General features: G+C 45.9%; 1 protein-coding gene across 1 annotated transcript; it reads left to right on the top strand.

Annotated features, from left to right (window-relative positions):
* The first annotated feature begins 13,828 nt into the window (after positions 1-13,828).
* On the top strand, positions 13,829-15,534 carry LOC127396022 (forkhead box protein J1-like). Its single transcript, XM_051643571.1, has 2 exons — positions 13,829-14,185; positions 14,767-15,534. Exons 1-2 carry the CDS (start codon positions 13,829-13,831, stop codon positions 15,532-15,534), a joined length of 1,125 nt encoding a protein of 374 aa, XP_051499531.1.
* Positions 15,535-15,737: the final 203 nt, after the last annotated feature.

The following is a 15,737-nucleotide window of genomic DNA, read 5'->3' as shown; positions in this document are numbered from 1 at the left end:
CTTCCCTTCATTCCTCCTCTTCCCCAAATGGGCTACAGCTTTGCGATATCAACATCTGTTTGAGAAACAAGGTGCTCCACCTGTCAATCTTGCCTTGCTGCTTTTCCTGTAGAAGTCCATATTGTGGCTTTCCAAGCTAAAATCAAGACATTCCACATCCCTGATGTGGAATGTCTATAGGAAGCATTATTATACTGAGCTTGCAGGTGGGGAACTGACAGATTAAATAGTTTGCCTCTAGGCTATTCAAGAAGTCCTTAGCTAAGCTCGGGCCTGAACTCAAGTCCTGTCTCCCATAGCCAGTCCCCTTCAGTCAAGCCCTTTCTTCCTTCTTTCCAATAGGAGCTGTGATTTTTCAACAGAAAAACTGTGTAAACAATCTGTTACTATTTCCACACACAGATTTCCACATGAGGTTGACAAAAGAAGGAAGAAAAAGAAGACAGTGGGGAGCAAAGTCAAGGGAGGTAGCATACAGCAGCTGTCAAAAATATGCAGAGCCGAGATTCCCAGGCTTACACATCCAAGGAACTGAGTCACAATAAGCATTTATTGGGACCAGTGGCCACTTCCAACATCAGGACCATGTGTCAGATTACCTTAATTACAACAGCACAAACAGCTGTTAGCAATCACGAAATTCATCATCCTCCAGGTGCTGATAAGCCTGTTCCCAACTCTACTCCAACTTTGTTGCTTTTAATAACTTACTCTGGAAGGATGTGGAATGTGAATTCCCTTTTCCATTGTGATCTCTGACCTTCCTCTGAGCTTATGTAGATATATGGAATGGAATATCTCTGTCCAATTTTGCTGTCCATCCAATTCAACCTCCCCTAAGGGGGGTGGGGTGGGGATGGTGTCATAGATCTCCCGGCAGCATCTGAGCTGGCGGAACAAAGACTCAATCTTAGCAACTTGTCAGTTACAAACATTCCACTGTTATCAGTTCACTGGCTGGAACACTTGCTGTTAGTTAAAAGAGAGCTTACTAAAGGAAAAAAACAAAACAAAACAAACTAAAAGGAAAATTGGCTTCATCCTGGCTCAAGCCAGGACAACTTGCAAATTTCTAAATTTGAATTCAACACTTTTGATGTTTCCAAAACCCCTTAAGTATCCTGTGCTGAAGTGGGAATATAGCTTTTCTGTAGCAAAATATGCAAGTAATGAAAAACATACAAAAGCACTTCTGTTTTCACTGCCTCCCTTCCCAAGGCACATCAAAGTGAGTGTTAGAAGCTCTGCAACTTTCCCATGAACTGAAAGTAGCAACATTGAAGCAAAAGTATTTATGTCAATGAGAAAATTTTGTCAGGAAAGAGCAGATACCATCTGACAGATGAAACAGCTGCAATAATGTGGAGAAGCTTGCTAAATGCCAGTTGTCTGCAACCATTAAAATTTCAAAAATTGTACCTTATCTGACGGTTGTCCACATTATTCTGTGCCTGCCTTTAGCTCATGAGATTTGAGAGCTGAAGCCTTGACTTAATCTGAAGCACTTTGCAGAAGTGCTGATGAAATCCTCACCAGAGCTTTCTCTGTGCAACTCTGCTATGAATGCAGCTTGGTGGAAGAGGGCAAGCTGTCTCTACTACCAGTCAGTTCCTTCTTCGTACATTCTCAATTGCTGACCTCAGCAAATCTGAGAAAGCAAGTTACCTGTGCAAACCAATGCAGCCACTGTCATCTGCTTCCTCCTCCTGATGCAGCTCCTTTTGCTTAGGACCTTAGTAACGTCCTGGTTCACATTATATTAATGACCATACACTTGGTTTTCAATGCAGTTTACACCTTTATTTAGAAGAAAACAGTTGACTTGCCAGGTCTTTAAATACAAAGAAAGGAAACTACTGCCTTTGACCACACCAGAAATAAAAGCTTGTTTATTATTCCCTCTTACCTGGAGGTGGAGGTCATAGCACTGATGTGAAAGGGGACACCAGAAATACACACACACTTCATGAAAGGGAAGCTGCCACTTTATGAACCATGACAACTGACATACAGAAGAGACCTTCCTATCTTAGACTTATAATAAGCAATGCAACTTTTCTTCCAGAGATGCGCCACTTTCATAACAATAATCTCTCCAGAGAAAGGAATCATCAAGCTGATGCCAACCAGTAACCTAACTAAAACCACGCCAGCCCTTACAGCCCAGGACCTACACAGGGCTGTATAAAAGTCCAACCACTGACTGACACCCTGAGATCAACAAATGAGCAGAGGTGGAGAACTAACTCTCTCAACATACATAAAGATGGTCTTCTCTGGTGACATGTTTGACAAAGCAAATCCACTGGCTCCGTTGCAACCAAGAGAAAGACACATCCACAAAGGGTTATCAAGCCAAGTGCCTTTTATCCAGTAGCTATCTAAACCAAATCAAGCACAACACAAATTACTACCAGGGAAAAGAAAAAATTACAATCCACAACAAAACCAAAGACAAAAACCCAAAAAACTACCTATAGGTATTGTGTACCTATAGTACACAATACTAATCCAACAAAAGATGTCATAAAGGAGAAAGGACGGGAGTCTATGAAACTGGGCTAAAATACACTGGGTGGATATCTGAAATAATAGATACAGGAGTTTTTTCCTGCTCTAATACAGTTGTGATTAAATACTGTTTAGGCATATCTGAATTTTTTAACAGCTTCTCAGGGAGCTTTTCAGCAAGTAAAGGTTAATGTGCACTTGGAATTACCCATTTGATTTGTCATCTCACCTTCATGTGGTTATACCCATCACAGGAACCAACACATATTTGACACCATGTCAGGAAGGGCTTAACAGTATCCCATGTCATATTATTTAGAGGCAGTCACTTAAGTTTTGAAGTCAACCTTTCATATCCAACATATGACACTATTAAATCCAAGTGTTTAAAACAAGATTTTATTAAGATTATAGAATGAGACTGGGGATACACTGTTATTTTACCTACAAGGGACTGTCAAGTATCTTGAGCAGTCCGCTTCACATTGATGCTGATTTCAAAGATTCACTGCTTGAGAGTCTTAATTAGGCAGGTGGGTTCTAATAGATTGTTTAGCCCCCTCTGAACTAACATTTCCTGAGCAGCTTGTCAATTCAAAATACTTTATTCTTCATACATTGTTGGTTTAGGCTATTTTGCTCTACTACATCATCCTAAATTATTTCTGTCAGCACCACATCCCATTTAGTCGGAGTACTAAATTCACTTACACGCCATGTTAGTGTCATAGTTACTTAGTTATTGGAGACAAGAGTGAAATCTACTATCAGTCTCCTCTTGAAGATGCTTTTTAATCTTCTGCTGTCTCACTTGTAGCAAAAAAAAGAAAAAAAGAGAAGAGGGAGGGAGGGGAAAAGAGAAAAAACCACACCCCACTGTTTCACGAGGAAAACTTTTGCTCACAAAAATAAATATTCTAATTTTATATTTTACCAAAAAAAAACAAAGAAACAAACAAACTCCACACCCCCCCCCCCCCAAACGAAACAAAACACCAAGCACCACACAACTATTAGGAAGTGTAATTGTATTCTGAACAACCAATCTTGCCCCTGCATTTATTCCCAGTCAGACATGGAGAAGGAATCTAATACAAATCTCTCAAAATCAATCCAAAGCTCAAAAGAAAACCCGAACTCACTTCAACTGCTGCACACACACATATAACCAAGGGGATTATCCAAATCAAGACACGACACTTTCAAAACCAGAAGCCAGTTATGTGCACCTAGAAGCCACTACATTTCTCTTTGATCGAGGTACACTGAGATTTTACAGAAAAACTGCTACTGATTCTGTTGAAGTAAAAAAACCAGCACAACACAATCCAGGTTCCCAACTAAGTGTCCTTCCTAGGAGTCAATGTGGCAGATACGTCAGCTGTACCCCATAGTCTTGTCATGTCAGGCTGCTGTACCCAAGCAGTTTATGGTGGTTCCTTTCGTTAAATAAAAACATTAGACCACCCAGGAAATCACTAGGGGCAAAGCTTAAAAAAAGCACAATACTTTACACCTCTTCTAAACATGAGCTAGTCTGCAAAATCTGACAGCCTGTCTGGAAACACTCTTCACACAGCGATTCCATTTCGCCAGGCTTCCTCCACACAGGAGAAGGGTAGGTATATTCTTGGCCTAAGAGCTCCTGACCAGCTCTACCATTAGCAGAGCAACATCCAGACAAGAGGTTTTACACACTATGTTCTGTTTGGTCTCAAAGTAAAAATGTCCTCCTTTACCCAACTGTGCTGAAACAAACAAAAAAAGATCTTCCCACAAGAGCAAAGAAAGCAGTGCTGCCGAAACTTGCCTTGCTGAACCTTTATTCCTTCACCGCAGCTTTTGGTTAGAAATGCCATCAGGAAAGGGGAGAAGGTTCTAATAGATTTCATTAATTATTTCTATAAACACTGTATCCAATGAGAAGGTTAAGTGACACAAGAAAAACATTTCACAGCAAAGTTAAGCAAAGATCCATCAACATTAATAAGAATGTAGTACTGATGTGCACGAATCTTCGCTTATCGTCTTGATATCCACAGCATGTGACAATCAAGATACCAACCTGACCTGCTGTGTTTGCATATTGCTGTAGACCCTCATCACTGGGAAACAACCCAAAAAAATAAAAATACAGTTGCAGAACTGACCAAATATTTTACTCAGATTGGAACGAGCCAAGAACCTCCTCTTACAGGGCAACTCATTTGTGTTCCCAACTGGACAATTCATGTCATCAGGGAACATGGAGTTCACAGCCCTCATTAAAGCATCTGGAGAATTTTGCTGCTACAAAAACTGTCACCAGTCCAGAATACTCAAGTACAAGTCAAGGTTGCATCCCTCACTGCTGCCTTTAGATCTTGATGAAGAAACTTTTATTTATTATGGGTATGGTGTCTCTAGATCGGACTCTGTATCTTTATTTTCACTGAATAAGCACTGTTTTACTACATTGCAACAGCATCTACAGGCTGCTAATGCAAGATCACTGTGTGACTACTGGACAAGAGTGGGTATCCTGTTCTGAAGAGCTTGAAATTAAAAGACCAGCTTAAGGGGGCTGCTAAGATTTACACAAAGAGAATCTGCAGTATTTACAAAAGAGGAGTTTTTCAAGTCTGGTCAGACCTTCTACCAATTTTTTTAGGAAAAAAACAAACAAACAAACTGTTTTTCCCTCAATGCATTTGTAATCCAGCTGGACACTAGAACTTAAAAATTGTTCCAAGTAGTTTTTAGAACACATACAGGGATTCTATCTTCAGCTTGCTATGTCTACATGTGTGCTGTGTGCAGTTAACACACAAATATATTTGCTTGATAACTGAATTCAGAGAGGTTGTAACAGACAATTAAGTTTATCAGAAGAAAAAATTGTGCTATGCAGTGAACCATTAATGTCACATGCAGCAACGTATTAGTCAGAGGTATAAAGTAAGAGCAGGTGAAATGCCAGTTCACAAACTCTCTTAAATGGAATATACATATTCAGAGGAACTGAAATTGTGAGTCTTCAGATTCATAGGGATGTTTTACCTCAGTTCAGTATTGGTTAAAGAAGTTCTGTGCAAACCATCATAAGGTGCCTGGATGCCTATTTTTTTTATTTTATTTTTTTTTAACTTTCCATTTTCAAGGAAGAATTTCTACAAAGTAGGATGTGGGAAAGAGTCATAGAAATACTGGCACAGAACAAACCACTGAGAATAAAGATTGAAAGTGCATGACTTTCATGGAATTCTACTTTATAAATTAGTCCTACTCTTAAGAACTCTTTCATGATAGGCAGGACAATAAAAAAACTTCAGGTAATGCTCTGACTTAAAACTTCATAACCAAAAGAGTTGTCTTATCACAGCCCAAGTGTCTTGGGCAGCGGAATTTATTCAGAGCTATAGGTTTAAAGCAGAGACTCTTTAAAGTGCTTGCCTATGGAGAAATCCGACATGTGGAAGGGAAGAAGCAGCAGTTAAGATCTCATATATTTGCAAGCAGGCCGTTCAGTTTACTCTACATAATGTCTATCTGAGCTTGTTGTAAAACTCCTTCCAAGGTTTCCCCTACGTCTGTGTGCCAAGGGTTAGTTTTGATCCAGCTCAGCAGTGCAACCTTGTCCCATGCCTGAGAAGACTGCTAAGCTGCAAGAAAGATCTGTGAAAAACTAACAAGAACTAAGCAAGTTAAAAAGGTAAAAATCACAGAGAGAAGTGAGGCTGCTGAGACAGTGATAACACCTCCTGAATTTGAGAGGAAAAATCAGCATGAAAGGTGCAACCAGATAGATTAAGTGCAGCGGTTAAAGATGAACACAGATGAAAACTATAGCCTTGGTGAATCATATAACTAGAAAAAAGTTTAATAGAATGATTCATCCAGTTAGAGCACAAGTTTGAAGATACCATTGATCTTTTTGTTCCAATAGATGACGAACTCCTAAACAAGATCTTTCAACATAGTGAGGGATGTAGGCAAATGTTTAACTCATCTGCTTTCCTAAACTTGCTGTAATTATATGTTATAACTTGAGAGCAAGCCATATTTTAAGTAGAAACATATAATCCAAAGATACATTTCTAAAATATGTCCACTTACATAAGAATCAAGGTTTGAAACTTGGCAGACTAAACTGAGAAAGCTTCTCTTTTAATACAACTGACTCCATCCAGGCAGCTGCGGGAAGAACAGTAGGGAAGTCTTTTTATGCTGGAGTGAGGAAGTATTCTGTATTTTGATGGCAGGACAAAAAGGTAAGATGAAAATTGAGCTCAATAGCTGGACAGGAGAGATGGCTTTGCCATTGACACATGGGCATAGAGTGTATCACATTGCTGTTAAAAAAGGCCAGTGCTATAGGACCACAAATGATCCTGAGATGAAGGGTGGGTCTATGCAGACATTCTTCTTCTGCTAAATATTCTTTGTTTCCTCTTAGATGAAAAGATTTATTAAACTAGAAGGAGCTACATTTGAATAAAAACGGCTCTCCTACATGCTGGAATGTAGGCAAACATATGTAACATTTTAAGTCTGGAAAAGCACCAGGGAAAGACCAAATAGAAACAAGGATCTATGAACAGCTCTACATGTTCACTGTTTTTCTTTTCCACTGAGCTGCTGAGCTAAAGCAAATTCTGATCAGTCATCCCCAACTTCTGGGACACTCATTTCCTCCCCTCTAGTGCCCCTCCTTCCTGCAGACTCCCAGCTTGCTATTTCTAATCACTCCAGTGCCTCTTGGATGCCAGATGGTCTTTCCTTGATGGTGCTCAGTGGATCCCCCAGAGAAGAAAAAATAAAATACCTTCCAGTTTGCTTCCCCAGCCACCTGCACCAGCCACCTGCCAACAGAGCTTAGGGTATAATAGGAACATGCAAGTAAAACCAACCCTCAGAGTTGGCATTAGCTGAAACTAACATAAATAACAGAGTAACTCAGTGGAGGTTGATGGTAAGACACATAGACCTAAACCAGCCATCATTCTAGTTTGCTAGGAATGGATATGATTTGAAAACAGAATATACACTGGGGAGAGATTTGGAGCTTGGAGGCCGATCCTCTAAACCATTACACTAAAATAGATGAAATTAGGTCCAGAGCTGCATCATACGCATGTTCATCTGATTTAAAGACAGCATAACTGCTCAGTCTCACATGAGATATAGATGATGATTTTCAGAGATACTTCAAGGAAACTAATTATAAGTATTACAACAGCGTATTTCCAGCCAGTTTTAACAATTTGAAGTGACTCAGGAAAGTAGAGGTTTATTGCATAAGCAAAAAATATACAGGCTAAGTGGAAGCGTTAATAGTAGCACAAGAAAAATTAACCCTCAATGCACAACCAGAAACAAAGGCCAAATAGCAAGACAGACTGTAATATATCTGGGCTTTGAGATTTTAAAAGGACAACAGCAATTTGGAATAGACTGTAAGGAAGCCACTTAGGGCATTCCAAGCTGAAAAGTGTTCATGAACCGAGGGCCTTCTTGGGAATGGCCAGGTTGTGTCTCCTGTAGATAATTAATTATGGTTGAATAGCCATGCCCTTGTATGAAGCTCTCAAGAATCCCCCCTTTGTATGGATTCCGCATCAGCAACATGTGTTTAAAGACCTGAAACAAGCATTAATGTCTGCACCTGCTTTGGGAATCCAGATTTAACCCAAGATTTCCAGTGATTTGTTCATGAAAGACAGTATCTAGCGTTGGGAGTGTAGACCCCGAGAAAGGGAAGCTGGAAGAGAGCAGTCAGATATTCCTCCAAACAACTGGGTACTGTAAGTAACGGGTGGCCTACTTGTCTCTGAGCAGTTGCTGCTACAGTGATGCTTACCCAAGAAGCGCAAAAACTGACTTTGGGAAGAACAATAACAGTGTAGGTCCCACATATGGTAATAACTGTTTTAGAACAAAAGCGGGGACAAAAAAGGGTTGATCCATAGCAGAATGATGAAATATCAGGTGGTGTTGACTGAGCAAGACAATGTGATTTTGAAAACAACTAACTTGGTAAATCCTGCAGTCTTTTTAAGTTCTACACAGGAAGAAGGACAGCTGGAACATGACTGCCTCACTACCATTGAACATGTGTATTTCAGTCAAGAGGACCTGAAGGACCCACTGTTGGAAGATCCTGAATGGGACCTATACACAGATGGCAGCAGTTCTGTGGAACATGGAGTTGGATACACTGTACATGTGGTAACAACTGTAAACTGAATCCTAGAGGCAAAAGCATCGACTGACACCACTTGAGCCCAAAAGGCAGAGCTTCCTTCTTTGACCAGGGTGCTTGAATTAAGTGGAGGAAAGAAGGTGAACTTTTGGACTGATTCAAAATGTGCCTTTGGGGTAGTACAGGTCCTTGGGATCCTGTGGAAAGAATGAGGAATATCATCCTATCAAGGATCAAATATTAAACATCAACATGAAATTTTGCAATTATTGCAAGCATTTCAAAAGCCTGCCCAGTTGACAATCATGCACGGTGAAGCACATCAAGTGGGAAACACTGAAGAAATTGGAGGGAATCACTTAGCAGATAGAGCTGCCAGAAAAGCAGGGAAAGAAAAATCTTCACAAATGGCTTTAATTCCAACCAAAACAATAACCCTCCCAGGGGAGAAGCTTAAATATTCAGAAGAAGATGAAAAATCAGGAAAATTATTGAATGCACAGAAAAATGTGGCTGGATGGTGGCTGACATCTGGCGGACAGCTAGTAGTACTACCCCTCCTAATGAGAAACAGTTCAGACAAAACACCAAGAATGTCATTGGGGCATAGAAGCCTTAGTAAGTCGTTTTAAAAAGCAAGTGAAACCAGTAAAAACGCTCGGAATAGCCAAAATTACAACTGCAGAACGTGATGTATGTTTGAAGAATAATCCACTAATGACGAAAAGAGTTCAAATGGGTGAGCTCAAATCTGGAACAGAACCAGGTGGTTACTGTCATATAGACTTTCCAGAGTTACTCAGACAAAATGGGTATCGGTACATTCTGGTGGGGGTTGACACTTTTACAGGATGGCCAGAAGCCCTTCCTAGTCATACTACACAGGCAAAGAGGTTGTAAAATGGCTGTTACAAGAAATAATACCAAGGTTTGAAGTCCCTATTGGGATCTCTTTGGACAGAGGTCCACATTTGATTGCTGAAGTAGTGCAAAGTGTATGCAAAGCCCTGGGAATTACTTGGGTTTTACATACACCATGGAGGACACAATCTAGTGGAAAAGTAGAAAGAATGAATCAAGCACTAAAAAGGCAATTTAGCAAAATATGCCAAGACACTAATTTGAAGTGGCCCCGTTGGCATTGTTGAGGGTCAGGGTGCAGCCAAAAAGTGGCACCTCGGTCAGTCCTTACAAATTACTATAGGAGAAACCATATGAATCCCCAGCACCAAATCCAAACATGCATCTAAAAGGAAAAGAAGGTGTGTATAACTATCTGCTTGCTCTAAGAAGAACCTTAACTGCAATCTGGGACATAGTGGTGTGGAACAGACTTCTGTCCCTGGAAAATCCAGCACATGATTTTCAACTTGGAGACCATGTCTGTGTGGAACATGGACCTCTGAACCCTTGTAGGAACGCTGGAAAGGAGCCTTTCAGGTGCTGCTAACTACCTTTACAGCCATCAAGATAGCAGAATCAGAGGTGTGCATCCACTACACCTGAGTGAAGAAGGTGCCCCACCATGGAAGATTGTCAACAGGGATCAAAATCAACTCTAAAACATGTCTAGTTCTATATATCGGTTTGGGATTGTTGTTACAGATCTGATTTGATTTGGAGACTGATGCTAGTGAGAGCCCGGTTTGACGCAACAATTGAGAGACAAAATGGGACTGAGAATTATGAGAATTATGAGATCTGAAGGTGAGAAATAAAAGACAGGCAGAAATGGGAACAGCTTATACACCTCCCAAGGAAAGCACCAGAAGAAAAAATAATGGTTGGCTTAATTAAATAATTTGCCATTTTGCAAAACATAACTCAGATCACTGCTTGTTTACCAATGCCAAGAGCAGCAGCTGAATCTGTTCCATGGGGAATTTTGGCAATGAATTTGACCAGTTTAGGGCACAAAAATGAGACTATTATTATTATTAGAGCACTAAATGAGTAAGTCCCCACTATTGAATGGCAAGAACATTAACAAGAAATGGAAATATCCAGGGAACAGAGCTAGTTGTCAAGTTACCATATTTTCTGTTTTTAATCAATAAGAGACGTATCAGCTGTTTTCTTTGTAGTGGACCAACACGTGATGAAAAAAATAGAGGATATTGTTCTTACACTGAAGCGATTAAAAGAAACACTAGCTGAGTAATTATGGGATATAGACATCAAGAAACAAATCAGATTATGCAAGAAACTGAGATGCAGTAAGATTCTGTATGGTCCACGATTATATTGTCTCAATTTCAGTGTATGGCTAGAGCCTCCTGGTGCTTTACTTGGGATGGGACACTGCTTGCTGTCTTTCCATTGATGAATGATAGAGGAACTACACTGCAAGAAAAGAAAAAGTTAGTGTCTTGGTGGAATTGTGAAAAAGTATACAATTGCAGTACTGTGACCATAGATGATCAAAGATTTTTGTTTGAAATGAATATGCATGATGTTATGTAACTCGAAAAAAAATAATAAGAAATCAATCAATGTAAAGGTGAAATTTAATGAGTAATTAAAAGAGAGTACTAGATGCATTTTTATGCTAAACAATTTATACACTAGAAATTGAATATATAAAAAACCTGTTGATTGTAATGCAACTCAGGATATGCCAGGTGGAGTTACCACCCCTACACTCAGAGCTTTGATAAAGAAGTGTCTGCTTCTCTGCATCACATTCGTGTTGATAAGTTCTGTTCATCCTATCTGGTGATAGTTGTGTGTCTTAGACTTGCCAAAAATGGAAGATTGTCACGAGTTTCTTGTTTTGCTTATAAAAAGCACTTAGGACCTTGAATGTGAGCAATATAATGTAGGGACAGGACAGCTGCAGTGTAAGAATCAATCAACAAGCCTTAGGCAAGTGTAATAATTACCCTTGGAGTACTTGGCACCCAAGGAGCTCAAGTCCAGCATCCCCCCAGGGAAGCATGGGGCAGGCTGAGAGCCAAGACCTCCAGCTCATGCAAGCAGCAGAACTGGGGCTGAGGCTGCTGCTTTGCCCAGGTCCAGCATCTGAAGTCCCCTGGGATGCCACCACACAGCTGGGTCCAGCGTTCTGGGGCCAGAGAGTCAGGGCTGTGTCTCTGGGGGGGTTTGGTGTAGATGTATATATCTGTATTGGTGATGCTTCTTTTTACTTGTTTTTGTTCTGTTTTTCCTGTTTTCAGGCCTCTGTACTGATGCTGAAGAACTGCAGAGAAATGTGTGCAATTTAACCTTTTTCATGGAAAGTTATTTACATATTAAAAACAACAACAACAACAAAAAGAGAGAGCAAAAACCCCCCTTTCCCTCCTTGTTTCCCTCTGGCACCGCCTGACCCTCTCTGACCCTCTGTCCTGGGGGCAGGGGACATCTCACCAGCCCAGCCCTGGTTGTACAGCCAGCCCTGGCACATGGGTGCTACCACCTCCCTCTGCTACAACTCAGCAACTCCCTGCAGGCACAAACCACCACCTGTGTGGCAATGGTTACACACCAGCTGTGGCACAAGGGTGGCCATGCTCCGAGTCCTGGGAGCCCCAAGTGCTGAAGCATCCTTCCCTGCCCCTTCATGGCGTGAGTGCCTGGGACTGTCATTCTCCTTGTGTCATGTTCCCACCCACCCTGGGGATGGGCACTTGATGGGGGGTGACACCTTCAAACTGAGATCCACCAGGATGGGAGCTGCTAGCAGCAGAGAGGGCTGGTGCTGCAGGGGACAAAACTTGTGCCCTGCTGAGGGACATGCTGCCAAAGTGGGGCTCCCCACAGGTCTGGGTGTCCTGGCCCCGAGGAGCCAGGAGCACCACGCTGGGCACAGGGAGAGCCTTGGGGGTTCCTGGTCACCTTGAGCTGAGAAAACCAGGGCGGCTGCGGGAGGCCGGCTGCTCCCGCACCCTGGGGCAGGAGAGGGAAGATCAGGCTGGTGCTCCAAGGGTGGCTGGGCTGCCGAAGCTGCAGGTCTTGGCGGTCGCAGCAGCTGCTCAAAGGAGAGCTTCGAAGGCTGCAGGGGAGCAGGTTCCACATCAGCGGCCGCGGAACACGGGCCAGTCGGTGCGAGCAGCAGGTGCCCCGGGCACCGACCAATGGCAGGGCCGGGGGCAGCCATGGCAACGCGCGGGCCAATGGCAGGGCCGGGCGCTGCGTGCGGGGCGGGGCCAGGGCCAGGCCGGCACGCGCCGAGCCTCGCGGAGCAGCCGCTCCCCGCGCGGCCGCAGGTCCCGCACGCGGCAGCAGGGGCTGCGGGGCGCGGAGCCGCCTCCGCCCGGGGACCGCACCGACCCCCCGGCCTCCCCGCCACGGGCTCCTGGGGCTTGCGCCGTGGGGCCGCCGTTCACCTTCTCTCTTTCTCTGCTCTTGTTTCCCCAGGAGCTTCTTGGTGCCCGCGGAGCCTGCGGACTTGGTGGCAGTTGCGGGACGTCGCCGCGACGAGGTGAGGGGCGGGGGCGGGGGCGGGCGGCAGCAGCCGGGAGGACGGTGGGACAGGCGCCCAGCCGGGCTGCTCGGGCCCTGCAGGGCCGGTAGGTTTGCGCAGGGCAGGGGTTGTGCTGGGATGCGTTTCGCCGCCCCCGCAGCCGGCGTGTCAGGGATCTCCCTCCTGGCGGGGGCGGGAGGTTGCGGGGCCGAGGGCTGACACCGGGGGTCGGGCCCCCGAGCGACCCGTGGCTGCCCCAGCCTTCTCTGCTGCGAGAGAAAAGCCTGTTTGCAGGGAGCGGGGCTGCCGGTCCCGCCCCGCCGCGGCGGTTGGAGCCCCGCATCGTTCTCGCGGCGCCCGGGCCGGCTCAGCCTGCGCGGCGCTCCTCGGCACGGCCGGGTCCGGCCGCGCTCTCCTGGCCCCGAACCCGCCGGTTCCGGCTGTTCAGCCCAAAGCTGCACCCGGAGCACCCGGGAACGGCAGCACCGCAGCCCTGCGGGGGTGCGGGAGAGCGGCGGTGCCCTGCGGAGCCCCAACCCTCTCCCTGGCGTTCCTGCAGGACCCGCCCGGTCACCTCCTGCCCTTCCCGCGCAGCCCGTGCCGGCAGGAGCCCAGGCATGGCTGAGGGGCGGCCCGACGGCAGCGGGAAGGGCAGGAAGAGGCGCTCGGCCGGCACGGACAGCCCGCCCAGCCTCGCGTGGCTGCGGGAATTCTCCGTCAAGGACACCGGCATGGCCAGGCCCCCGTGGATCCCAGACCCCCTCGACCGCCCCGGGAGCCCCAGCTTTGCTGCCCCCTGCTCCCCCCCGGCTGCTGACCCGGCGTGCACGGCCGTGCCCCGCACTCCCGCCCACCCCGGCTCCTCTTCCCCCGGGAGGCCGGCGCAGCGCACCATGGCCGCGTGCCCTCAGCTGCCAGAGGACGCGGGCTGCGAGAGCGACGCGCAGGTCAAGCCGCCGTACTCCTACGCCAGCCTCATCTGTATGGCGATGGAAGCCAGTGGGGAGCCCCAGATCCCCCTCTCGGCCATCTACCGGTGGATCACGGACAACTTCTGTTATTTCCGGCACGCCAACCCCACCTGGCAGGTAGGACATTCTCCCTGTCTTTCTTTCTTCCTTTCTTGCTTGCTTTCTTGCTTCCTTCCATTCTGCCTTTCTTTCCTCCTTCCTTTCTTTCCTTTCTTTTCCTTCTTGACTCCCTGCCTTCTTTCTTGCCTTCTTGCCTTCTTTTTTGATTTCTTTCTAAATTTTCTGTCTTTCTCGTGTGTCTTTCCTTTCTTCCGCCTGGATGCAGGGAGGGATGGTGCCTGTTTTTAGCCAAGTGTTTTCCCCTCAACACAAGCAATGGGCAGAGGCACGACTGCATCCAGGCAGACTGGGAATATCTCCGGAGAACGGGACGCCACAGCCTCCCTGGGCAGCCTGTTCCAGTGCTTTGGCACCCTCCTGGTCGCTTCCTGTGTCCCAGCTCGTGTCCATTGCTCCTTGGCCCGTCACTGGCAACTGCTGACAGGAGCCTGGCTCCAGGCTTGACGCTGCCGTGTCTGCTTTCTTTTTCCCAAAGGTCCTTGCTGGAAAGGGGCCTCTCCCCCAGCATCCACATGCAGGGTGGTGCTGTGGCAGCAGACAAGCACTCCACCCTGGTTTTGTTTCTCTTTGGTGCCTAGAACTCCATCCGGCACAACCTCTCCTCCAACAAGTGCTTCATCAGGGTGCCCCGGGAGAAGGATGAGCCCGGGAAAGGAGGCTTTTGGAAGATGGATCCCCTGCGTGCCGAGCGGCTCCAGAAGGGTGCCTGCAGAAAGCGGAGGAGGTCCCCAGCGCAGACCCACCCGGCCTTCACAGAAGCAGCCCAGCAAGAACCAGGGTGTGACGCCAGCCCAGCCACTCCAGTGTGCACCCCCACGAACGTCCTCAGGGTCAGCAGAGAGTCGCAGCAGCTGCTGCAGGAGTTTGAAGAAGTCATGGGCAGCCAGACCTGTGATCCAGCTGGGGGCCAAGCAGGGCAGAAGCACCAGCAGCCCTCGCCCACCCGACCGGCCAAGGTGGCTCGGCTTTCCAGCTCTGACTTGCTGAGCCAGGAAGAGCAAGAGGAGCTGGGATCCTTGAAAGGTGACTGGGACTGGGAGGCCATCTTCAACACCAGCCTGAACGCAGACTTGTCCACTTTTGGGGATCTGGACCTTCTGCCTCCAACCGGCCCCATCATGCAAGACCTGGACTTGATGGTCTGTGGGCAGCACACCGAGGGTCCCCAGGGGCAGGAGCAGGTCCTCACTGAATCCCAGCAGAACAGCCCGGGCTGGGATGAAACCTTCATGGCTGCTGCTCTCCTGCAGAGTCCCTGGGACGAAGGGACAAGCGATTGCCTCACCAACACTGTCAGCATGGAGGAGGTGTTTGAATGCGATGACGCCCCTTTGCCAGAGGAATGAAAAAGAAAAGGTCTATCAATGCAGCAGTTCGGCCTCTTGGAATGTTTTTTGCATAATCTGTTCTATATTACCTATTCCAAGAAACCTGTATTTCTACCATTACAATTTCTTAGTAGTAGAGGGCTAGAGGAAATGCAGTTTGGGATTGTTTGAGATTTTCACTGTTTAATTGTTTAACTGTTCATATTTACACTGTTTAATTG

Source organism: Apus apus, chromosome Z (assembly GCF_020740795.1).
Source record: "Apus apus isolate bApuApu2 chromosome Z, bApuApu2.pri.cur, whole genome shotgun sequence".
NCBI lineage: Eukaryota > Metazoa > Chordata > Aves > Apodiformes > Apodidae > Apus > Apus apus.
This window is presented reverse-complemented; position numbering and strand designations above follow the sequence as displayed.

Bases quoted from the DNA above. Each gene is read 5' to 3' on its own strand.
- LOC127396022 (XM_051643571.1), top strand. From the start codon at position 13,829: ATGGCCAGGCCCCCGTGGATCCCAGACCCCCTCGACCGCCCCGGGAGC. The intron at 14,186-14,766 runs GTAGGACATTCT...TTTGGTGCCTAG, and splicing joins ACGCCAACCCCACCTGGCAG to AACTCCATCCGGCACAACCT.